This window comes from Nerophis ophidion, linkage group LG17 (genome assembly GCF_033978795.1).
Source record: "Nerophis ophidion isolate RoL-2023_Sa linkage group LG17, RoL_Noph_v1.0, whole genome shotgun sequence".
NCBI lineage: Eukaryota > Metazoa > Chordata > Actinopteri > Syngnathiformes > Syngnathidae > Nerophis > Nerophis ophidion.
This window is the reverse complement of record NC_084627.1, coordinates 17,085,722-17,112,523: the sequence shown is the minus strand read 5'-3', so window position 1 is coordinate 17,112,523 and position 26,802 is coordinate 17,085,722. Positions and strand designations below refer to the sequence as shown.

Sequence of the window (26,802 nt, the reverse complement as noted above, 5' to 3'; positions counted from 1 at the left end):
CAAGCGGTAGAAATGGATGGATGGATGGATAACTATTGTAAACATAAGCCATTCGAGTGTTGGTCCTGACCTGAGGATGCAGAGATGGCAGGCAAAGTGCATGTAAAAATTTATTTAACGACAACAACCAAAATAGTGCAGCAGGGAAGTGCACAAGAGCAAAAAATAAACACAATGACCCAGCCCAGTCCAGAGAGAAGAGAAGGTAGCAAAAAGGTAGTGGAAACAAAACAGTAAATACAACACATCATGAGAGATCATCATGTTGTTTATTAACACACATCAAAAAAATGCATGAAGTATCTAAATAAACCTGTCGTTTTTGCTTAAAAACTAAGTAAAAGAGTCACGTCTGAACCATCTTTACATTATCTTTTAACCTTGAGGCCATTTTGTCTCAAGTTGCTGGTCGATCCATTTCTCACTATCTCCCTCTCGGGATTGTCCATTAAAGAACACGGTTATAGAACACAATAAAGGTGCTCAGCAGGCTAGTAATCAAGAGGAAGAGGCTAATTCTCTCCGTGGCCACCTACACTTTATGGTCTCCAGAGTCATTATACACTCTGGGAGGGGAAGGACCGGGTTTTTGCAGGCAACTTAAATTTCACTGGTCAAGTGTAAAGATTTCCATTAGGGGTTGGTCCATTTGCCTGTAATATGGAATGGAATAGAAAATAGAATGCATTAATACTCGTTGGTGTGTGTGTGTGTGTGTGTGTGTGTGTGTGTGTGTGTGTGTGTGTGTGTGTGTGTGTGTGTGTGTGTGTGTGTGTGTGTGTGTGTGGTATACTTCCATAATGATACTTTGGTGTGTGGACATGTTATAGAAAGTTAAATGGCAATTTTGCTTCTGCATTTCAATTTTTTTTCTTACTACTCGCACACAGCCATTAACATTCCTCCGAGTGCATTTATACAGTCCATTGTCCTCAGTGCTTTAAAGTAGATTCAAACTAACTTTTATAGAATCAGTTGTCAAGTTTAGAAAAAAAAACAAAACAAAAACAGCAGTTTCTCTTTCCAATTAATGCCACAGGAAGTTTCCCATAATGACGCGAGGAAAAAAAAAAAAAAGAATGTGCACCTTAAATTTGATTTAATTAGGGGTGTAAGAATATTATTGTATTGAACCTTTTCGGTACGGGGGTTTCGTTTTGGTTCGGAGGTGTACCGAACGAGTTTCCACACAGACTTTTTAGGTAGCGCACCGCACGTTGTGTAAACAATGCAGAGCGAGGCTCAACACACGGCAGGCTAGCAGCGACCAGGCAAGGACCAGAGCTGGAAGACCCTCCTGCCTCGTTAACATCTCATCTCCCCTTTGGGAACACTTCGGCTTCGTGGTGCGATACAACAATGGAGGACGGAGGTTTGCCGACATTGTTCAGTAGCAGTAGGGTATGCTTCTGCCAACACGTCAAACATGCTAACCCCTTTGAAGCGGCACCACCCCCAAGTCAACCTCCCTTTAAGGAAGAGAAAGAGGAGCGTGGTGCAAACACCGCATTCAAGCAGCCTCTCCTCGGCCAGCCAGGAAGGGCTAAAGCAATAACAAATGTTTTTATAGTAGCACATTTAAGACTATCCATCCATCCATTTTTCTGCCACTGGTCCTGTTCGGGGTCGCGCGGGGTTGGTCTATTGCATTAAAACTAGATTTTGACCCACTTCTATGGTGGAAGAACAATGAGAACATATATCCTCTTACTATCAAGTTAGCCAGGCTGAGGGGGGGAAAGAAAAGTTATTCTGAGGCTGAGTTGACTTAAAACTGTTTAATGTTGCACTTTATATTTGTAGAAGAAAATATTTGTCATTTTATTTAATCTGAGCAACAATTTGAGGCAGTTTAATGTTGATTAACGTGGACTTTTCAACTTAAACAAGTTGAAAAACTTATTGGGGTGATACCACTTAGTCGTCAATTGTACAAAATATGTACTGTACTGTGCAATCTACTAATAAAAGTCTCAATCAATCAATAAAAAAAAACACTTTATATGTAGAAAGGTTTTGTTAAGAAACCATTCTGATCCTTAGCTTATTTAGTTTTTATTTTATGTATGTTGACCACATTAACCCTGGCAATGGACCCTGCGTGTATATATATGTTATGCCATTGTTAGAAAAGTTGGTAAATAAATAACCCAAAAATATATATTTTGTTGTTTTCTTACTGTACCGAAAACGAACCGAACCGTGACCTCTAAACCGAGGTATATACCGAACCGAAATGTTTGTGTATCGTTACACCACTATGTTTAATGAATTCATTAGCATTCTTCCTGGCTTGTGCTGCTCCTCGTTATGGAACAAGTGTCAGATGAAAGCCAAAGGAAATGAAAGAGCTACGTACAAAGATTTATGCAGGCGGTATGCAGAGGACTTGTTTACATTTTACACATCATACACGTTTTTCTTTTTAAAGATTTTAAGCTAATGCCGTTTTTTTTTGTTTTTGTTTTTTTAATAAAATGTGATGATTTCAGACCAAGGCAATTAAAACTTCGCTACCTCAAGTTTAAGGAAATAATTATAAATACAGTAGCACACCTCAACTTACGATTAACATGGACCCGACTTAAACAAGTTGAAAAACTTATTGGGGTGTTACCATTTAGTGGTCAATTGTACGGAATATGTACTGTACTGTGCAATCTACTAATAAAAGTCTCAATCAATCAATCAAATTTGACTTAATTTTATAATGGAGCTCTTAATTCAAAACTCTCGTGTCTCAAATCCACGCCACCATTTAAAATACATTGAATACAATTTACCATGAATTGATTAACGTGGACCCCGACTTAAACAAGTTGAAAAACTTATTCGGGTGTTACCATTTAGTGGTCAATTGTACGGAATATGTACTGTACTGTGCAATCTACTAATAAAAGTATCAATCAATCAATCAATGATGTTTGGCTCCCCTATAAACAGCACATTTTTAATTTGTAACTTTTAACATAAAATGAAAAAAAAAAAATACAATAAAAATGACTAATAACTACAGTTATTAAATAAATACTGTAAATAATAGAAGAAATATAACCTTTTAGTACCGGTACTAAAATATTGGTATAGGGGCAACCGGAGGCAGCACGGTGGAAGAAGGGGTTAGTGTGTCTGCCTCACAATACGAAGGTCCTGGGTTCGATTCTGTGTGGAGTTTGCATTTTCTCCCCGTGACTGCGTGGGTTCCCTCCAGGTACTCCGGCTTCCTCCCAACTCCAAAGACATGCACCTGGGGATAGGTTGATTGGCAACACTAAAATTGGCCCTAGTGTGTGAATGTGAGTGTGAATGTTGTCCGTCTAATGTGTAGGCCTTGCGATGAGGTGGCGACTTGTCCTGGGTGTACCCCGCCTTCTGCCCGAATGCAGCTGAGATAGGCTCCAGCGACCCCGAAAGGGACAAGCGGTAGAAATGGATGGATGGATGTGATGTTTTGGCCGCATCTTATGGGCTTCACTGTGGCATTTTTTTCACAAAATAATGGCGGGGATGCTTGTAACTCATTGCTCTTATCTCAAAACACTCTTAAATCCAGGTACAACTTTATGTCAAGCTTTCAGACGTGGGCAAAAGCTCACCAATTGCCCACCGTTTCGCTTCTATCTCAACATTTCCATACTTTATTTGACCCCGAGCGTAGTTTCAATCAATGCTTTAAAGGCCTACTGAAATTAGATTTTCTTATTCAAACGGGGATAGCAGGTTCATTCTATGTGTCATACTTGATCATTTCACGATATTGCCATATTTTTGCTGAAAAGATTTAGTAGAGAACATCGACGATAAAGTTAGCAACTTTTGGTCGCTAGTAAAAAAGCCTTGCCTGACAATGTGCGCGTGACGTCACGGGTTGTGAAGCTCCTCACATCCTCACATTGTTTACAATCATTGGCACCAGCAGCTAGAGCGATTCGGACCGAGACAGCGACGATTTCCCCATTAATTTGAGCGAGGATGAAAGATTTGTGGATGAGGAAAGTTAGAGTGAAGCACTAGAAAGAAAAAAAAAGGCGACGGCAGTGGGAGCGATTCAGATGTTATTAGACACATTTTGTTGTGATACGGCTTCCGGATCACACATCTAGTATGTTTTGTCCCCTTTTTGTATTTTCCTATTATGTTTGATCATGTTTTGGACTCATTCGATCCCGTTTCATAGCGCACTTCCTTGTTTACATTCGTCACCATGACTACCTAATTTGCTCCTCCTGCAGGGCTCATTCACACACCGGTTTGTAATTATGTTTTCTGTATTTAAGCCCTTCTGCTACCTAAGTACGCTCTTGCCAGTTTGTTTGCTACTTGCAACACGCACGTTGGTTCTTCTTTTTGTAATCACTATTGCTAAGTGTCGCCTTAGCTTCGCGTGCGCTCTGCACGTCTATTCCTGTACTCTGCTCTAGTTGCTAATTATTAGCCTAGCTCTCCTTTTCTTTGTATTTTGTACCAGTGTTTTTTTATGTTTTGTGTTAAATCTAATCTTACCTGCAACTCCTGCCTGTCCTGGTCCTCTTGCATCCCTGGGGTAGCAACACGCATCCACCATGCCTCGCCATCGTGTCACATTTACTAGAATAATTCTGGAAGATCCCTTATCTGCTTATTGTGTTACTAGTGTTTTAGTGAGATTATTAAGTCATACCTGAAAGTCGGAGGGGTGTGTTGACCACCAGTGTCTCTGATGGAAGCCATGGAGGAGCCCAGAAAGTCGCAGCTGCCTCTTTGACAGCCGCAGGAGGACGCAAGCTCCGCTCATGTCTCCGGTAAGAGCCGACTTATTACCACAATTTTCTCACCGAAACCTGCCGGTTGACATGTGGTCGGGAAACATGTTCACTTGACCGCTCTGTTCCATATTAAAGCTTTGCAACAAACAAAGAATCACCGGTTGTGTTTGTGTTGCTAAAGGCAGCTGCAATCCACCAACAGCATTCTTCTTTATAGTCTCCTGTATTAATTGAACAAATTGCAAAAGATTCAGCAACACAGATGTCCAAAATACTGTGTAATTATGCGATCAAAGCAGACGACTTTTAGCCATGAGTGGTGCTGGGATAAAATGTCCGTTCCAACCAATAACGTCAAAAGCACGCGTCAACAGAACCGTCATCATTCCGCGATGTTTTCAACAGGACACTTCGCGGGAAATTTAAAATTGCAATTTAGTGAACTAAAAAGGCCGTATTGGCATGTGTTGCAATGTTAAGATTTCATCATTTATATATAAACTATCAGACTGCGTGGTTGGTAGTAGTGGGTTTCAGTAGGCCTTTAAACCTCGCAGAGAGCGTATGTAGAGGATTTCCACAAGTGACGGAGTAACTTTTTTTTAAAGAATCGGAATGAATTTCAGACTTTTTTCCCCTCGATTAAAGACGCCACGGCTGCGAGGTACCCGAGCCGTAATAACTGACAAAATCTTGAAAGTGCCTCGACGTAAACGCTCTGGCGGGGAACAGTGTGCTTTACAGCGGCTCGTTTTTCACAGCTTTTAGACGGCGAAGGATTTACTGCGCAAGTGAGGCTGTATATAAACGCTACAGGCTGCTAGTGCCATCAAACTTATTGTGAAGGGCAGAACTGCGATGGTTGGACATATTCCACGCCATCTGTCTCACGTATGTCCAAAAATCAGTCCGCTTTGTGCCGTCTATTCCCAGTGAAACCCGCGCGTAGTGTCCATATGAAGAAATTGAAATGCGGAATTACTACAATTCCTCCCCAGAAGTACAAAGGGGGAATTAACCTGAGGGGTGGCACTGTGGAATTTAAAGGCCTACTGAAATGAGATTTTCTTATTCAAACGGGGATAGCAGGTCCATTTTATGTGTCATACTTGATCATTTCGCAATATTGCCATATTTTTGCTGAAAGGATTTAGTAGAGAACATCGACGATAAAGTTCGCAACTTTTGGTCGCTAATAAAAAAGTCTTGCCTGTACCGGAAGTAGAAGACTATGTGCGTGTGATGTCACGGGTTGTAGGGCTCCACACATCCTCACGTTGTTTATAATCATAGCCACCAGCAGCAAGAGCTATTTGGACCGAGGAAGCGACAATTTCCCCATTAATTTGAGCGAGGATGAAAGATTCCTGGATGAGGAAATTTAGAGTGAAGGACTAGAAAAAAAAAAAGAATAGGTGACCGCTCCAGGCGAAGGCAGTGTGAGCGATTCAGATGTTATTAGACAAATTTACTAGGATACATCTGAAAAATCCCTGATCTGCCTATTGTGTTAATAGTGTTTTAGTGCGATTATAAAGTCATACCTGAAAGTCGGACGGCGGCGGTGAACGCCAGTGTCTCTCAGAGAAGCCAATGGAGGATTCAAGATCACAGCTGCCTTTTTGACAGCTACAGCAGGAGGTCGCATAATCCACTCAAGTCTCCGGTAAGAGCTCACTTAATATCACAATTTTTCCATCCAAAAACTTGATGGTTGACGTAGAGAAACATGTTCGTTTGACCACTCTGTGTTAAAACTTCACATAAAACAAAGAAACGCCGGCTTTGTTTCGGTACTAAAGGCAGCTGCAATCCACCGATTGCAGTGGGAGCGATTCAGATGTTATTAGACACAATTACTAGGATAATTCTGGAAAATCCCTGATCCGCCTATTGAGTTAATAGTGTTTTAGTGAGATTAAATAGTACCTGAAAGTCGGAGGGGTGTGGCCACGGGTGTTTGATCCAAGCCATGGAGGAGCCAAGAAAGTCGCAGCTGCCTCTTTTACAGCCGCAGGAGGACACAAGCTCCGCTCATGTCTCCGGTAAGAGCCGACTTATTACCACCATTTTCTCACCGAAAACTGCCGGTTGACATGTGGTCGGGATCCATGTTCGCTTGACCGCTCTGATCCATAGTAAAGCTTCACCTCCGGGAATTTTAAACAAGGAAACACCGGCTGTGTTTGTGTGGCTAAAGGCTAAAATCTTCCAACCTCCATCTTTCTACTTTGACTCCTCCATTATTAATTGAACAAATTGCAAAAGATTCAGCAACACAGATGTCCAGAATACTGTGTAATTATGCGATTAAAGCAGACTACTTATGGCTGGGATCTGGCTGGAAAACAATGTCCGCTACAACCCGAGACGTCAAACGCACTCGTCATCATACCGCGACATTTTCACCACAACTGTCACAACAAAGCTTGGACGTGGATTGTTTCCTCGACGCAGATGAGAATCAGCACGAGCGAGGCATGGACGTGAGTACGTGGTTGTTTATTTAAACGCTATAATAAAAAATAAACAAACTAAGGGCGCTCACAAGGAGGTACAGACACTTGGGTATGAACAAACAAAAGACTAGCATACATGCTGCAAACTACAAACATTAAACGAAAACACTTGCTCGATTGGCATGAATGATAATGACTATAAACAAAACTAGCACAATAGCATAAATACACAAACTTACAAGGCATAGAACTGGACGAGGGCATGCAGGAGGTGCAGCAAGGGTGGCGTGTGTGCGTGTGTGAAGATCCCAGGACGAAGACAAGAAAAAGAGTGACTTAAATAGCTACGATCATTAGTGAAAACATGTGTGAGGCTGAGAACAGGGATGTGACAGGTGAAAACTAATGAGTTGGCATGGAAACAAACAAAACCAGGAAGTGCAAAACGTGACTGAATGTCCAAAATCAAAACATAACATGACAAAACAAAACATGATCCATATGTGTGACAACGACACTTCGCGGGAAATTTAAAATTGCAAATTAGTAAACTAAAAAGGCCGTATTGGCATGTGTTGCAATGTTAATATTTCATCATGGATATATAAACTATCAGACTGCGTGGTCGGTAGTAGTGGGTTTCAGTAGGCCTTTAAGAGATCAATTCAGAGGGGCGAACCTGTTGAACAGAAAAGTCCCGGTTGTCATGCTGATGACTTCTTTAGCATCAACAGGCAGCGAATTATATAGATTTGGGTTGAAAAGGTGACAGCGCCTTGGAGCTCATTCCACTTCTTTTGCTCGCTTCCTTGTGAATGCACAACCTCTGATCGGATCTGAGGCCATTTCCATGCACCGGTCGCCTGCGCTCAGTGCCGATGAGCCGAAATGGCTTATTGAAATGACTTGGCGAAGTGTTTTTTTTTTTTTTTTTTGAGGAACCTGACTGCACCCGATTTAAAGGAAAATCCAGTGAAAGATGTCAAAGTAACAACTTTTAGTTCCGTACTTTGGTTTTTTGTGCAGAAGGCAACATGCTAAGAAAATTTAGGGGTGTCAAGACTTGGACTGTGGTGAGGTTTGTTGTCCCGTGGTGCAAAGCGACTGGATCGGACACGATGTGAAGGTAACGATATATTTTAATATTAACTCGAAAATACAACAAAAACAAAGAGTGTAAACAAAAGGCGTTCACAGCGGAAGTACAAAACTTGGCTTTGAAAACAAAAACCAGCACAAAGGCAGAAAAACACTTACCGTGACTAGAAACGAGCATGAAAAAGCGCAGCATGGATCCCAAAAATCAATGACATTGCCTTAAGTGGTGCAGTTAGTTGTAGAATACAGACACGTTTGTTACTGGTTACTCTCTAGTTAACTTCTGCCTTGGAGACTTTGCGGCTCTAAGTACTATCCAACTAAAATACTTCATTCTTGTTTATATTAACAGATGTGGTGTTTCAAAACTGCAATATTGTTTAACTTAGGACACTTATTAATAGACATGTCCGATAATATCGGACTGCCGATATTATCAGCCGATAAAGGCTTTAAAATGTGATATCGGAAATTTTCGGTATCGGTTCTAAAAACTTACATTTAAAACGCCGCATTTACCCACAACTGTCATGTCTGCATCTTAGTTTATTTCGAACATGACATACCTACAACATTATACATCTGGCAATTTCATCATTTCACAATACATCATGTCCGAAAAGGAGTTCGAAGAAGCGAAGCTTATCTGATTTTTATAATTCAATTTCATCTGGAGCTAATAGTAACACACTACTGACACCTAGTGGAAATTTGTTTTTTAGTCAGGCCTAGAGTATCAAACGTTCACCGACTTTGTCAGAAAAATAATGTATTGGAGTATATGGCATCTATCTGCAGGCCCACTCACATAATATCTACGACTTTGGACACACACAAGTGAATGCAACGTATACTTGCTCAACAGCCATACAGGTCACACTGAGGGTGGCCGTATAAACAACTTCAACACTGTTACAAATATGCGCCACGATGTGAACCCACACCAAACAAGAATGACAAACACGATTCGGGGGGAAAATCCGCACCGTAACACAACATAAACACAACTGAACAAATATCCAGAACCCCTTGCAGCACTAACTATTCCGGGACACGCTCCACTACCCCTTACCTACCCTCCTCCCCCACACACACACCTCAACCCCGCCCACCTGAACCTCCCCATGCTCTCTCAGAGAGAGCAAGTCCCAAATTCCAAGCTGCTGTTTTGAGGCATGTTAAACAAAAAATAATGCACTTTGTGACTTCAATAATAAATATGGCAGTGCCATGTTGGCATTTTTTTTCCATAACTCGAGTTGATTTATTTTGGAAAACCTTGTTACATTGTTTAATGCATCCAGCGGGGCATCACAACAAAAATAGGCATAATAACGTGTTAATTCCACAACTGTATATATCGGTATCGGTTGATATCGGAATCGGTAATTAAGAGTTGGACAATATGGGAATATGGGATATCGGCAAAAAAGCCATTATCGGACATCTCTACTTATTACATATGTCTAGCTTGCCTGCTATTGCGTGCATAGCTGTTGTGTAGTTGCGTGCTCCTCGATCACCTTTGCACAGGTACAACTGCTGCAGAACTGCTTAAATCAGAGTGTTTATTGGACAGCCGATATAATCGGGCCCATATCGATATCAGATTTGGGCACCTTAAATTGGTATTATTCATACAATATGGTTGAAGTGGAAAAATGTGATCCAGGTGTGATACTGCAGTGCAAGGAGAAATAAATAATAATAAATATGGCAGTGCCATGTTGGCATTTTTTTTCCATAACTCGAGTTGATTTATTTTGGAAAACCTCGTTACATTGTTTAATGCATCCAGCGGGGCATCACAACAAAATTAAGCATAATAATGGGTTAATTCCACGACTGTATTTATTGGTATCGTTTGATATCGGAATCGGTAATTAAGAGTTGGACAATATCGGAATATGGGATATCGGCAAAAAAGCCATCATCGGACATCTCTACTTATTACATATGTCTAGCGTGCCTGCTATTGCGTGCGTAGCTGTTGTGTAGTTGCGTGCTCCTCGATCACCTTTGCACAAGTATAACTGCTGAAATCAGAGTGCTTATTGGACAGCCGATATAATCAGACCCATATCGATATCAGATTTGGGCACCTTAAATTGGCATCATTCATACAATATGGTTGAAGTGGAAAAATGTGATCCAGGTGTGATACAGCAGTGCAAGGAATAAAACCTCCTGAGAGCTGCAGTGAACATTTTTGTTTGGTCTATTTCTTTCTATAATTGCCCTGTTATGCAAAACAAAAATGTTTACTGCAATGGACGCTGGCTCTCAGCAGCTTATGCTTTGATCCAAATCAGCTTATGCAAATGGCAAAAAAATTACATCCATCCGCCGATATTACTGCACTTTAAGTGGACACATCATATATAACCAGCCTGATGTCCTCAAAACAGGAAGATGAGGATGCACAGTGTGGTCAGTCTTACCAAACAGCAAATTAAAAACACTTCACAATGCATAAAACATCCAATAAGATTTAATATGCGACCAACGATACCTGATCTTTTTCCTCATGCACATAATGTCGACCCTTTGGAGCATTGCTTCACAGTTTGTTAAGTAATCAGGCTTTACTACACATCTTAAAACCTAATATATAGCAGGTGGAACTAAAAACAATACAATATTGTGCAAAAGTTTGTTTATACCAGCAATTAGATTTGCAAGGGGAAACTAATGTATGACATAGGTCTCATAACAGGCCACTTAAGATATTTCAAGCCTTCTTTTGGTTTTAATTTTGGTGATTTTGGCTTATAGATTATTCAAACCTCAAATTGAAAATCTCAGAAATGTTGGGGTTCTCCAAAACTGCCAGCCCTGATCATCAATATTATAAGAAATACAGTCTCGACGTAACTCGATTCACAAGAAATGAGTTTACCGTATTTTCTGGACCATAGGGCGCACCGGATTATAAGGTGCACTGCCGATGAGTGGGTTTATTCGGGGTTTTTATTTTTTAATACAATGGGTGAACCGGATTATAAGGCGCATTAAAGGAGTCATATTATGATATTTTTCTAAATCAGGGGTCTCAGACACGCGGCCCGCGGGGTAATTGCGGCCCGCGAGACGTTATTTTGCGGCCCCCACCTTAATATGAAAGTTTAATGTTAGTGCGGCCCGCAAGTTTTGTATGAATGGCGCTTGACAGCCTTGTGTGCGGAGCTGAAGGAATCTACCAATCACGGTGTGGTATGTGGCTCTCGAGGGCCAAACATTGACGTCACTTGCGTGATGTGAGCAGAAAACCCCCCCTCTCTCTCATTTGCTCCAGACAGAGATGATTTCTGTTATTTGGGTCTAAAATGGCTCTTTCAACGTTCAGGGTTGCCTCCCCCTGCGTTAGTGGAAAAGCGGCAAATGAATGAAAGCGACAGAAGCATTGCCATGGAGACGAGGGTTTTCTTTTTTTTTTTTTCATTTTCTTTTTTTTTTTCTAACGTGCCTGGCTGCAGTCGCACCGCAAAACCTGCCCGTTAGTAATAACAGTCCCCGATAACCTGGACCAATTCAAATGGTTGTTTTTTTTATTATTTAATTTGCAATGTTTCAAATTTCTTGAACCTCATTTTGTTCATTAAAATTGTGATTTCATTTTGTGTTGACAATAAAAATAAAGACATTTAAAATGATATTTTTTTTTATTATTATATTTTCTTGCTTCCTAAACTCTGCCTCCAGTGGCCCCCAGGTGAATTGAGTTTGAGACCTCTGTTCTAAATGGAAAATACTTCCTTGTGGTCTACATAACATGTAGAGTTAATCAAAATATTGCATAATATATTTTTTATATTTTTATGAATGGGGCCCTTTTGGATCCCTAATAGTTTTGGGGGGAGTTATTTTTTTAAACAGTCATTACTCAAAAAAAAAAAAATAATGAATTGTGTTCAGAAGAACTTTACATAAATATTTCACTTTTACATTTTTTTAGAGGTTAAATATTGCAAAAAAAAAAAATGTTTTTTTTCCTTTTTCAATAAAAAAAGCATAAATAAAGACAAATGTTTTGAATTTATATCAACAGATAGACTTGAAGTTGAACTGCAGATTTAAGCATTGAATAATAATTGAATATACATATATATATATATATATATATATATATATATATATATATATTAACTGACTTTCACACTATTATGTTAGATCCATTATGGACTGGACTCTCACGATATTATGCTAGATCCACTCGAGGTCCATTGCACCGGTCTTCCAGGGGGGGTCCCCACATCTGCGGTCCCCTCCAATGTTTCTCATTTTAACCCATTAGGTTGAGTTTTTCCTTGCCCTGATGTGGAATCCGAGCCGAGGATGTTGTTGTGTTTTATGCAGCCGTTTGAGGCACTCGTGATTTAAGGCTATATAAGTAAACTTTGATTGACTGATTGATGGATTATGTTTTACAGCTCATCTTCAAGTTGCTTTCTGACAGTTGCTTCAGGATGCGCCGTTTTGTGGGCGGTCTTATTTACGTGGCTCACCTTCGACAGCGTCTTCTCCCCGTCAAGTTTGTTGTAGCGGTGTAGCGTGCAAGGATGGGAGTGGAAGAAGTGTCAAAAGACGGAGCTAACTGTTTTTAACGACATTCAGACTTTATTTAAATCAATAATGGAGCAGCATCTCCTCATCTGTGGCTCACTAGTGCAACAACGCCGGAAATGTGTCCCTTGAAAAATCGTCCGACTGGAACTCTCTAATAACAAATGTTCCTTGGGTGAATAATGTATACTCACTACACCGGTAGTTTTTAGCGCTTCCATAGCGAGATTATATTAGAAATGGTTAACAGCAGACGATGAATGTCCTATAACAAGTAGAGAAAAAGAAGAAACTTATCGACAACAGTGGCGGACCTGCGCAAATTTTCAGAACTTATGCAGATCTCAAATACATATCAGCAGGTACCAGAAGGTAAGAAAATTGTGTTTTGCATGATATTGTAACAAAACACCGGCTAACATGTCTGCCAATGGTTGCCATTTTGCAGTCCTTATACACACACTTGTAATACTTGTATCTCTGACTACGGTAGCCGTAATGGGCCGATAATCCTTGTAGTTATGTGGCTTCAATCATTCTTACAGCTTGTTGACAAAATAATAGAATGATACATCACACAATATGTTACAGCATACGTCAGCAGACTAATTAAGCACCTTTGTTTGCTTACTTACTACTAAACGACAACTTGCCTAGTATGTTCACTATTTTGTTTAAGGACTAAATTGTTATTGGATTGCAATAACAATGCCTTCGCTCACAAATGTGTCACGCCTGTACATAATGTTTTGTTTTTTGCCATGTTTGGTCATGTTATGTTTAGTTTTTTGGACATTTGGTTCTGTCTTTGCACTTCCTGGTTTGATTTTGTCTCCATGCCAACCCATTAGTTTCACCTGGTCTCCTAGTGACGTCCCTGCCCTCAGCCTCACACCTGTTTGTCACTAATCATCATAGCTATTTAAGCCATTCTTTTTCTGTCCTCGTCCTGGCATCTTCACCTACCCATGCTTCACCTCCTTCATGCCCTCGAAAAACCTTGCCGTCCATGCCCCTTGTTTCGGTCACAGTAAGTTTTGTATTTATGCCTCAGTGCAAGTATTGTTTTTTTTATGCCGCAGTGCAGGCTTTTGTTTCCTGTCTTTAGTCATGCCATTGTGCTAGTTTTGTTTTGATTAGTCTACTTTATTATCCGCCATCGAGCTTGTCCTTGGTTTGCCTTTTTTTTGTAGTGTGTTTGTTTATTAAATAAATTAAACATGTACTCACGTCCACGTCTGGCTCGTTCCAAGCATTCTCTGCATCGAAGAAACAACCCTAATCCAAGTCAAAGTTTGAAAATATGAACTTGAAGTGCCATCCCATAGAATTGTCCAACATGTATTGGTAACCTGGAGCATTCAAAGCTCCTTTCACTGGAACTAAGGGGGCCAAGCCCAACTCCTGAAAAACAACCCCAGACCATAATTCCTCCTCCACCAAATTTCACACTCAGCACAATGCAGTCTAAAATGTAGCGTTCTCCTTGAAACCTCCAAACCCAGACTCGTACATCAGATTGCCAGATGGAAAAATGTAATTCATCAGTCCAGAGAAGGCATCCTCACTGCTCTACAGTGCAGTGGCGATATGCTTTACACCACTGCATCCCACGCTTTGCATTGCACTTGGTGATGTATGGCTTAGATTCAGCTGTTCGGCCATGGAAACCCATTCCATGAAGCTCACTGCGTACTGTACGTGGGCTAATTGGAAGGTCACATGAAGTTTGGAGCTCTGTAGCAACTGACTGTGCAGAAAGTCTTTGCACTACGCACTTCAGCATCCAACGACCCCTCACTGTTAGTTCACATGGCCTACCACTTGGTGGCTGAGTTGCTGTTGTTCCCAAACTCTTCACTTTTCTTATAATAAAGTTGACTTTGGAATATTTAGGAACACATTTGGCATCCTATGATGGAAATCACTGAGAGCGGCCCATTCTTTCACAAATGTTTGTAGAAACAATCTCCATGCCTGAGTGCTTGATTTTATACACCGGGTCAAGTGATTAGGACACCTGATTCTCATCCTTTGGATGGACGGCCAAATACTTTTGGCAATACAGTGTATGTTTAATGTACCTTTAGATTTTTTTTTGTTAAGACAAAGTCAATAATGCCATTTTATTTTGGTGCCCTTTATTTAAAAAAGTATCGAAATGTATCAGAATACATTTCGGTATCGGGACAACCCTAGTCTGCATTTTACATCGTAGTTTTTTTTTTTGCATTTCCAATGTCAACAATTGCACACAGAAGCAGAATTTTCTATGTTGAAAAAAAATGAGCCACTAGCCTTCGTTCTATTGGACAAGTGCCACACATACTGTAGTAGTACCATTTTATGTTCCTCCATAAAGTGACCCACATATGTATCATTAACAGCGAACGAAGCACTCTCAGCCTTTCCATTTTTTTAAAACACTACTTGCACTCTCAACCCCGCATCAGCATCACCATATATACGTGCATACATTAAAATCTGTGTTTTGCAGGGCGTGGGGGGGCGGGGGGGTTCAAGGTGACATATTACATTTAAAAGGTCTTATTAGCTATAAACAAAGCACATTCGTTGCGGTGAGTGGGGCAGACTGTAATGTATTATTTGACAAGACTACAGCAGCAATAACAACAAATATTTATGAACAGGCTAACTGTGTTATACAGCAATAGCCGCCTATAAAATAGCAGCACAGTGCTAGTGTATGTAAGTAACAGCCGGGGGTCTTGAGGGGAGAAGGAGTCCGGAAGGGGTGCTTGTCCCGTCAGGGCTTGTGCTCTAACCAGGCGTGCGATTTGGACCCAGACCGCTAGTCACGGCCACAGGTTAAGTGACCGATTCCGATGTTTCGCCTTGGGCCGAATAAGCAAATAAGCCCATCTGACATGATGCATTGCCTTTTTTTGGAACCCTAATCTTCCAAGGCTTGTTCGAGGCCCGGGCCCGTGGGATTGGAATTGGTGTTTGCTTGTTTTGCTCCTTGCGCTTGCTCACGACAAGGCATAGATAAATAATGATGTTGGCAGAGAATAGGCAGCTCGAAGTTTTTGGGGAGAATGTGTCAACAAACAAATGTATGACATGCAAAGCAGAGTGATTGCCGGGTGCTGGGTAAATATTTGGACCTGTTACAGCTAGAGAGCATTCATATTTTACTCTGGGTGGTCATTGGATTTGACTTCTACAGAAAAAAAAAAACAAGTACAGTGGGGCAAAAAAGTATTTAGTCAGCCACTGATTGTGCAAGTTCTCCCACTTAAAATGATGACAGAGGTCTGTAATTTTCATCATAGGTACACTTCAACTGTGAGAGACAGAATGTGGGGGGAAAATACAGGAATTCACATTGTAGGAATTTTAAAGAATTTATTTGTAAATTATGGTGGAAAATAAGTATTTGTTCAACTATTCAAAGCTCTCGCTGATGGAGGAAGGTTTTGGCTCAAAATCTCACGATACATGGCCCCATTCATTCTTTCCTTAACACGGATCAATCGTCCTGTCCCCGTAGCAGAAAAACAGCCCCAAAGCATGATGTTTCCACCCCCATGCTTCACAGTAGGTATGGTGTTCTTGGGATGCAACTCAGTATTCTTCTTCCTCCAAACACGACGAGTTGAGCTTATACCAAAAAGTTCTATTTTGGTTTCATCTGACCACGTGACATTCTCCCAATCCTCTGCTGTATCATCCATGTATCCATTTTGGTATAAACTCAACTTGTCGTGTTTGGAGGAAGAAGAATACTGAGTTGCATCCCAAGAACACCACACCTACTGTGAAGCATGGGGGTGGAAACATCATGCTTTGGGGCAGTTTTTCTGCTAAGGGGACATGATGATTGATCCGTGTTAAGGAAAGAATGAATGGGGCCATGTATCGTGAGATTTTTAGCCAAAACCTTCCTCCATCGGTGAGAGCTTTGAATGGTTGACCAAATACTTATTTTACACCATAATTTACAAATAAATTCTTTAAAATTCCTACAATGTGAATTCCTGGATTTTTTTTTTCACATTCTGTCTCTCACAGTTGAAGTGTACCTATGATGAAAATTACAGACCTCTGTCATCATTTTAAGTGGGAGAATTTGCACAATCGGTGGCTGACTAAATACTTTTTTGCCCCACTGTATGAGGTGTCAAACTTGTTTTAGATCCGGGGCCACACAGAGAAAAATGTACTCCCAAGTGGGCCGGACTGGTAAAATCACGGCACGATAACTTAAAAATTGTCAAGGCGTGGACTTTGGTGTGGTTTTTTTTTTTGCCGTGAAGGTACTGACATATTTTAATCTTAACTCTAAAAAAAGGAACAAACGAAAGGCGCTCACAGAGGAGGTACAAAAACTTGGCCATGAAAACCAAAACTTGCACTGAGGCAAAACTATGGACAGCAAAAACGAAAACACTTACTGTGACATTAAAAGCACGAAACTATGGCAAGAAGTGAGCAATCAATCGGGTATGTAGAGAGTGAGTAGAAGGTGATGTCGCCAGGCTTGCTGCCTGGCAACTACAGGCTTAAATAATGCTGCGTTGATTAACAGGTGCATGAGTCCAAATGAACCAGGTGCGTGACATGACAGTTGAAAACTAATTGTTGTCATGGAAACTAAAACGAAACAGGGTGCGCAAAAACAGGAACTAATGGTGTCAAAAACAAAACAGAACATAACTAAACAGAACATGGTCACAAAGACATGACAAAAATGAAGACAACTTCAGATATTTGTTTAAAAATAGAACACGTGCATTCTGAAAATGTAAACATTTTTACACTTACGTACATGTTGCGGTTAATAGTATTCTATCTTTATGTTGTTAATGACATTTTCTGAATAAATTATGTGATAATGTTCATCAGTCAACTCATTTACTGCAAACACTGAAATCTGTCATGGCGTGGGGGTTTACGCAGCTTACTTGCGAGGTTTGTTGTGTGGTCTGACAAGTCCACATTTCAAATTATATTTGGAAACTGTGGACGTAGTGTCCTCCGGAACAAAGAGGAAAATAACCATCCGGATTCTTAGAGGCGCAAAGTTCGAAAGCCAGCATCTGTGATGGTATGGGGGTTTATTAGTGCCCAAGGCATGGGTAACTTACACATCTGTGAAGGCACCATTAATGCTGAAGGGTCCATACAGGTTTTGGAGCAAAATATGTTGTCATCAAAGCAACGTTATCATGGACGCCCCTGCTTATTTCAGCAAAACAATGCCAAGATCAGGCCCTGAGTCAGTATAAGCAATAGAAGAGATAGAATAAGACACAATTACTTTTTGTTGCCTCATCGATTTCTTGCTCCTTTGCAAAATCGAACCTTATTACAGTAGAGGTGATTTGAAACTCCCTTCTCATTAAAGACTGGAACTCTATTCGACTACCGAAGATGAATTTCACGTTGACCTTTTTCATTGAACAACAGCAACAGCAACGCTCGTGAAGGCCACAGGGTGCTCATTAGGTCAGTTTGGCTAAATCCTCGCCGACAGCCATATCGGCAAGTTATCAACCAGCCGGTTGGAGAACGAGAACATCCATTATCTGATGCGAGACATCTCAGTTGTTTTGGAGGATGTGAGTTTAATGTGTGCTGTGTTATTCTTGATCTATGAAAGAAAAAAAGTGGTAAAAGTTCTTCATAATAGCAGGGAGATAAATCTAACCTTGGACTTGTCAAGCACTGAACACAGGCTTGATCTCTCCCACGCAGTATCAACACAAATAGAAGTATATCATGGACACCTTTTTACACAATGCAACTACCCTAACAAGCAAGTAAAGCGCTTGTTTCTGTGTGATTCAAACACAATAGGGGTCTTTGTACTCTATTTCTGTAATGTGGTCCGAGCACATCTACACAGTGACATGCTGTAAGTAAGACGCCTTTCTTGGATCGTAATTCCATTCCAACAAGGTAAATCCGTTTCTGGGAGTGCGTGCCCACGCGTACTGGGGATAAAGCAGAAAATGTGTTCCTGGAAAAGTGGGGCATCTATTTTTTTTTTTTTCCTGCTGAAGTTACTTCTTTTTGTATTTGATGGTCGACAGGGAATCCGAAGTTTTACTACAGTTTTCCTTTGACTTGGGGAAAAAAATGGAGTGATGATACATCCTGTTAATATTGTTACAATAAATAGTTCTTTTTGATACATCACTCAATCAATCAATGTTTACTTATATAGCCCTAAAACACTAGTGTCTCAAAGGGTTGCACAAACCACAACACAAACCACAACGACATCCTCGGTAGGCCCACATAAGGGCAAGGAAAACTCACACCCAGTGGGACGTCGGTGACAATGATGACTATGAGAACCTTGGAGAGGACGAAAGCAATGGATGTCGAGCGGGTCTAACATGATACTGTGAAAGTTCAATCCATGATGGATCCAACACAGCCGCGAGAGTCCAGTCCAAAGCGGATCCAACACAGCAGCGAGAGTCCCGTTCACAGCGGAGCCAGCAGGAAACCATCCCAAGCGGAGGCGGATCAGCAGTGCAGAGATGTCCCCAAGCCGATACAAAGGCAAGCAGTTCATGGTCACCGGATCGGACCGGACCCCCTCTACAAGGGAGAGTGGGACATAGGAGAAAAAGAAAAGAAACGGCAGATCAACTGGTCTAAAAAGGAGGTCTATTTAAAGGCTAGAGTATACAAATGGGTTTTAAGGTGAGACTTAAATGCTTCTACTGAGGTGGCATCTCGAACAGTTACCGGGAGGGCATTCCAGAGTATTGGAGCTCGAACGGAAAGCGCTCTATAGCCCGCAGACTTTTTTTGGGCTTTAGGAATCACTAATAAGCCGGAGTCCTTTGAACGCAGATTTCTTGCCGGGACATATGGTACAATACAATCGGCAAGATAGGATGGAGCTAGACCGTGTAGTATTTTATACGTAAGTAGTAAAACCTTAAAGTCACATCTTAAGTGCACAGGAAGCCAGTGCAGGTGAGCCAGTACAGGCGTAATGTGATCAAACTTTCTTGTTCTTGTCAAAAGTCTAGCAGCCGCATTTTGTACCAACTGTAATCTTTTAATGCTAGACATGGGGAGACCCGAAAATAATACGTTACAGTAATCGAGACGTGACGTAACAAACGCATGGATAATGATCTCAGTGTATTTAGTGGACAAAATGGGGCGAATTTTAGCGATATTACGGAGATGAAAGAAGGCCGTTTTAGTAACGCTTTTAATGTGTGGCTCAAACGAGAGAGTTGGGTCGAAGATAATACACAGATTCTTTACCAAGTCGCCTTGTTTAATTATTTGCTTGACAAATGTTAAAGTTTTATTATTAAATAGAGGTCGGTGTCTAGCAGGACCAATAATCAGCATTTCCGTTTTTTGGGCCATGCTGCCTCTAGGTGACATCATACGCAAATACGGTGTTAGCTTTCACTGTTATGCTGATGACACCCAACTCTACATGCCCCTAAAGCTGACCAACACGCTGGATTATAGTCAGCGGGAGGCGTGTCTTAATGAAATTAAACAATGGATGTACGCTAACTTTTTGCAACTCAACGCCAAAAAAACGGAAATGCTGATTATCGGTCCTGCTAGACACCGACCTCTATTCAGCATGTACATGAACTCAGATTATGTTGAGCTAGGTAATGGTATGCCATAGGGCAGTGGTTCTTAAACTGTTTTCAGTGATGTACCACCTGTGAACATTGTTTTAATTCAGGTACCCCTTAATCAGAGCAAAGCATTTTTGGTTGAAAAAAAGAGATACAGAAGTAAAATACAGCAGTATGTCATCAGTTTATGATTGATTAAATTGTATAACAGTCGAAATATTGCTCATTTCTTGAACTATTTGGAAAAAATATATGAAAATAACTAAAAACTTGTTGAAAAATAAACCAGTGATTCAATTATAAATAAAAAATTCTACAAATAGAAGTAATCATCAACTTAAAGTGCCCTCTTTAAAGAATAAACTAGATATCCATCTGGATTCATGAACTTAATTCTAAACATTTCTTCAATATTTATAGAAAATGTCCACAAAAAATCTAGCTGTCAACACTGAATATTGCATTGTTGCATTTCTTTTCACAGTTTATGATTCATATATTTTTAAAGTAGTATTCAATAAATATATTCATAAAGGTTTTTTGAATTTTTGCTATTTTTGGAATATTTTAAAAAAATCTCACGTACCCCTTAGCATACCTTCAAATACCCCCAGGGGTACGCGTACCCCCATTTGAGAACCACTGCCTTAGGGCTGGGCGATATGGCCTTTTACTAATATCTCAATATTTTTAGGCCATGTCATGATACACGATATATATCTCAACATTTTGCCTTTGTCATGACCTGGACTATGGTGAGGTTTGTTTTCCCGTGGTGCAAAGCGACTGGACCGGACATGGGGTAAAGTTAACAACATATTTTATCATTAACTCGAAAGTATTACAAAAACAAAGGGTATAAACAAAAGGCGCACACAGCGGAGGTACAAAACCTGGCTATGAAAACAACAACTTGCACAAAGGCAAAACTATGGACATAAAACAAAACTTGCAAACTATGGCATGAATTAAAAAAACTTACTTGGAACAAGAAAAGAGCATGAAAAAGCGCAGCATGGATCATCAGCATGAATAACAAGGGTATGTAGAGGCTAACTGCCTGGCAACAACAGGCTTTAAAATGGTGGCTGGGGTGTCAAACTTGTTTTAGATCCAGGGCCACACGGAGAAAAATGTACTCCCAAGTGGGCCGGACTGGTAAAATCACGGCACGATAACTTAAAAATTATCAAGGCGTGGACTTTGGTGTGGTTTGTTTTCCCGTGTTGCAAAGCGACTGGACCGGACACGACTTGAAGGTACTGACATAATTTAATCTTAAATCGAAAAAAAGGAACAAACGAAAGGCGCTCACAGAGGAGGTACAAAAACTTTGCTATGAAAACTAAAACTTGGACTAAGGCAAAAGTATGGACAACAAAAACAAAAACACTTACTGTGACATTAAAAGCACGAAACTATGGCAAGAAGTGAGCAATCAATCGGGTATGTAGAGAGTGAGTAGAAGGTGATGTCGCCAGGCTGACTGCCTGGCAACTACAGGCTTAAATAATGCTGCGTTGATTAACAGGTGCATGAGTCCAAGTGAATCAGGTGCATGACATGAGGACAGGTGAAAACTAATGGGTTGTCATGGAAACAAAGCAGGGAGTGAAAAAACAAGAACTGACAGAGTGCAAAAAACAAACAGAACATAGCCAAACTAAACATGATCACCAGAACATGACAGCCTTAGCCCTGAATGAACACTTGATGCATATAATCACAGCAGTATGATGATACTATGTGTCTACATTAAAACATTATTTTTCATACTGCATTAATATATGCTCATTTTAAACTTTCATGCAGAGAGGGAAATCACAACTATGTCCATTTACCAAAACTGTTTTTATTAAACATTCATGTCATTTCAAAACAGAAAGTACAAGATTGTCGGAGAAATTTTAAAAAACAAACTATAAGTGCTCTTTTGTGCATGATGTCACTAAGATGATATCTCAAAACAACACTAAATTAAAGTGCACTTTTTGTACAGAACTCCACTACATTAGTTTAAAACAAATAAAGTGCACTTTTGTGCATGATGTCACACAATATATTTCAATAACTGTTAAATGAAAATGAGCTGCATAATAGGAAATCAAATAGTGTATGTCCTTCGCTATGTGGGAGGTTACTGCGGACGTTATCTCGTTTTGTTTTCGACTATTTTTTTTCATACAGTGTTGTTGTGGAAATGGAAGACCTGGCCAGGCTAAATTGGGTCAGTGCTGGTTGCTTCGGCAGTTTGTTGGATGTGGCACCGGCCAGAGGTGTTGACATGCACAGTTTCAAGCACTCTTCGCTCTTTAGCGGGTAACTTTTCAGAGGATGCTACAAATTAGTAGTGTTACCAATTTTTGTAGCAACGCTTTTGCCGCTTACTTGACATATTGCGGTTGTCTGTTCAACATCTTCCCGCTTGAAGCCAAACCACCGCCTTACGCAGGCCGACTGTTAGGTGTACAGGAGGAGGAGACGACACAGACCTGAGGGATGTCTTTTAACTCTATATTGAATTATTATATACACACAATATATAATAATCATGAATGAAGTGTGTGAACTAATCCAAATAGGTGTATGCTGTGCTTCTATATGTGTGAATAAACTGTTGTGTGTTACCGGGAGTGTTGAGCGAGAGGCGAATGTCCAAGAGGGGCAAGGCTGGCTCGGAGGTCTGTGAGCAAACGTGATGTCGAGGGGAGGAGAGAGGCGTCAAAGTCCGTGTCCAGGCGGGAGGTCAAGATCCAAGATGCAGCTAGGTAACCAAAGGGAACACAGGGAGACGAGACACACTGCTCGTGATGTAGGAATGAAGGCATGCTGCAGATAGGCGACAAAGAGGACACGAGACAATAAACACGACGGGGGAGAATATACAGAGAGCAAAGAGTTTGCAATCTGACTTGGACATAATATGGACTATACACAAATGCTTTTTATGAAAATGTAATTTTGTTTATAACTTATATGCAATCTATTGTTTCCCTAATTTTTGTTGTTGTACATGGATGAGGGTGTGTGTTGCTGAGGCCCACTTTGACATTGTCTGGACTGGACCTGGTTTTAAAAACCTTTTAGACAAGTCTAATTCGATTAACAACCTGGTCTGATGAAGATAAGGTTATTTTTTATTTATTTTTTTAATAAAATAAAATGAGAATAAAAAAAAAGGAAAACAATGACATTTTTTTGGGATAAAAAAGAAAGTAAAATCATTTAAAACAATTACATAAAAAATAGTAATTAACGATAGTGTTAGTGGACCGGCGACACACAAAATCATGTGTGTTTCATGGACTATGTCCCTTGCAGACTGTGTTATATATGTTGTGGTAACCAGCATTTTGGTAGCAGAAAGAAACAACCCTTTTTTGTGTGAGTGGGTGTGGCTGGGTGTGAATGGGGGAGGGAGGGGTTTTTCTTTGGGGGGTTGATGCACTGATGGAAAGTGTATTTTGTGTGTTTTTGTGTTGATTTAATAAAAAAAAATAAAAAAAGAGTTTGCATCAAACTGGACGTATCGCCTTACTGTTATGAACAGGAAACTACGTTCTGGCCCGGAAAACAGGTCTGCACTGGCTTAAGAAGCCCAGGACGTTCATCAATGACAGGTGTATTGAGTGCTGATTGATTGCAGCTGTCCACCGACGCAACTTCTGCAGGAGTTGCGCCCGCAGGTGTGCTCTTGGAGGTGCAATCAGCAGAGCGCACAGACGAGAGCGCGTGGGAATCCGCCCGGGCCGTGACACCGAACACTTCTTTAGTTGTATTGCTACAACCTGCAACAACGCATCATGCAGCCATATTTGCTAATCCCTTCCAATTGTACGTGAAAATAACTTGATTAAGGATGAGGATGCGACCAAAACATATATTTGAATATGGAATTACCTCCAGTCTTATGTGGGTGAGCGTGATGAAGCAGCCCGCCCACAAATTGGAGACAAAAGTGGGCATTGCAAAATTGCTTAAACGCGTTGGAAAACAAGACTAAAATAATTTCTGTCTTTGATTTGGTGGAGCTTTCACATGCAGACATGACAACTATCTTCACTAAATAAGTGCAAATTTTAGAGGTGTTATAATCTGTACCGTGTAGGAAATCAGCACGCCTTTGTACCGTTAGTCATCTAGCAGCTATTCTTCAATTTTAGTGATTGCATTACCAAAATGTCCCTCCTCTTCACTCTGCTTGTAGGAGAAGAGGCGCTGACGATGTACCTGGCCAAAAACAAGCTGGACAGGAAGCTCGCCAACGCCACTCAAAATGTGGAAGCCCTCCACCAGCTGGCCTCCTCCTACTTCATTGACCGCGATGGCACCATGAGGAAGTTGCACGAGATCCAGATCTCCACCAATGCTATCAAGGTCAGTGTGTTTTTTGCATGTCAAAAAAAGATGCACCCAGAATAAATATATTTGGTACGGTTTATTGTTTAGAGGCCTACTAAAATTAGATTTTCTTATTCAAACGGGGAGAGCAGGTCCATTATATGTGTCGTACTTGATCATGTTGCGATATTGCCATATTTTTGCTGAAAGGATTTAGTAGAGAACATCGACGATAAAGTTCGCAACTTTTGGTCGCTAATAAAAAAGCCTTGCCTGTACCGGAAGTAGCAGACAATATGCGTGTGACGTCACAGGTTCTGGAGCTCCTCACATCCTCACATTGTTTACAATCATGGCCATCAGCAGCGAGAGCGATTCGGACCCAGAAAGCGACGATTTCCCCATTAATTTGAGCGAGGATGAAAGATTTGTGGATGAGGAAAGTGAGAGTGAAGGACTAGAAAAAAAAAGACTACGGGGCAGTGGGAGCGATTCAGATATTATTGGAAGCATTTACTAGGATAATTCTGGAAAATCCCTTATCTGCTTATTGTGTTACTAGTGTTTTAGTGAGATTATATGGTCGTACCGGTACAACCTGAAGGTCGGCCTCACACTTTTCTTCAGCTCCAGTCGACAGGTGGTGGCGATGCCCATCTCTGCCCTTCGCAAGGGACCCTCTTCGAAACACGATTTTTCGAAATGATCGCTGCATAAGACACTGTACTTTGTGTGTGTGGTCCAATCCAACCGTGTTCGCTTGACATCTCTGTTCCATAGTAAAGCTTGACTGTCATCTTTCGAGAATGTAAACAATGAAACACCGGCTGTGTTTGTGTTGTGAAAGCCTGCCGCAATACACCGCTTCCCACCTACAGCTTTCTTCTTTGATGTCTCAATTGTTCATTGAACAAATTGCAAAAAATTCAGCAACACAGATGTTGCTGAATTGTGGAATTTTGCGATGATTTCAGACGACTTAATAGCTGGGAACGTAGCTGGAAAAAAATGTCCTCTACAATCGCGTCATCATACCGCAACGTTTTCAGCAGGATACTTCGGCGCAAAATTTTAAATTGCAATTTAGTAAACTAACCCGGCCGTATTGGCATGTGTTGCAATGTTAATATTTCATCATTGATATATAAACTATTAGACTGCGTGGTCGGTAGTAGTGGGTTTCAGTAGGCCTTTAGATTTTAGTTTTTAAAACGTTTTTGCCCAAAAAAAACTCATCTTCTTTTCAAGACAATACGTCTATTCATTCAGTCATTTTCCATACCACTAATCCACTTTAGAGTCATGGGTGAGCTGTAGCTCATCCTAGCCGGCTTCGGGCGAGAGGCGGGGTTTGCTACACCTTAAACTGGTTGTCAGTCAATCACAGCGCACATATAGACAAAGAAAAATTCACACTTATGGACAAAAAAATCCATATATTGTATTTTTCGGATTATAAGGCACACTTAAAACGTATAACCCGATGCGCCTACTGTACGGAATAATTCTGGTTAAGCTTACCGACCTCGAAGCAATTTTATTTGGTACATGTTGTAATGATAATTGTGACCAGTAGATGGTAGTCACGCATAAGACGTATGTGCAGACTGCAATATGACGCCAGTAAACAACACCAAAACTTTAAGTGTTCCATTGAAATTAAAGAACATTACACACAGCATTCAAAAATGTGTCAAAATGTTTTTAGTATGACTTTGAAGACGCACCGCTTATTGTATTGTCGGCTTTGTTACATTTGGAACGCATTTTGGACGCGCGAAGGTGTCACCCCAAGATGCAGCGGACCAGGACTAGGCAGGATTGCAGGTAGGAGCTTGTTTAATAAAAAAATGATAAAAAAAACACTGACAAAAAGGCAAAATAAAGCGCGTGCCTACGCACGAGACGCTAATGCTAATACTTAGCAAGCAGAGAGTTCAGAGTCCAGAAGTTCTGTGCCGAATGCACGAAAGCCAAGGCGGAACTTAGCAAGTAGTA

At 40.7% G+C, this 26,802-nt stretch overlaps 1 protein-coding gene across 3 annotated transcripts in view; it reads left to right on the top strand.

The window, feature by feature from the left end:
* Window positions 1–26,802, top strand: part of brinp1 (bone morphogenetic protein/retinoic acid inducible neural-specific 1) — a 521,352-nt gene that overhangs the window by 332,274 nt on the left and 162,276 nt on the right. For 2 of the 3 annotated variants that reach the window (XM_061876412.1, XM_061876411.1), the window contains exon 4: window positions 24,671–24,840. In XM_061876412.1, coding sequence (XP_061732396.1) covers window positions 24,671–24,840 — 170 coding nt within the window. Of the gene's footprint in view, window positions 1–24,168; window positions 24,298–24,670; window positions 24,841–26,802 lie in introns of those variants that run through there. The other variant, XM_061876413.1, reaches the window with a different exon arrangement.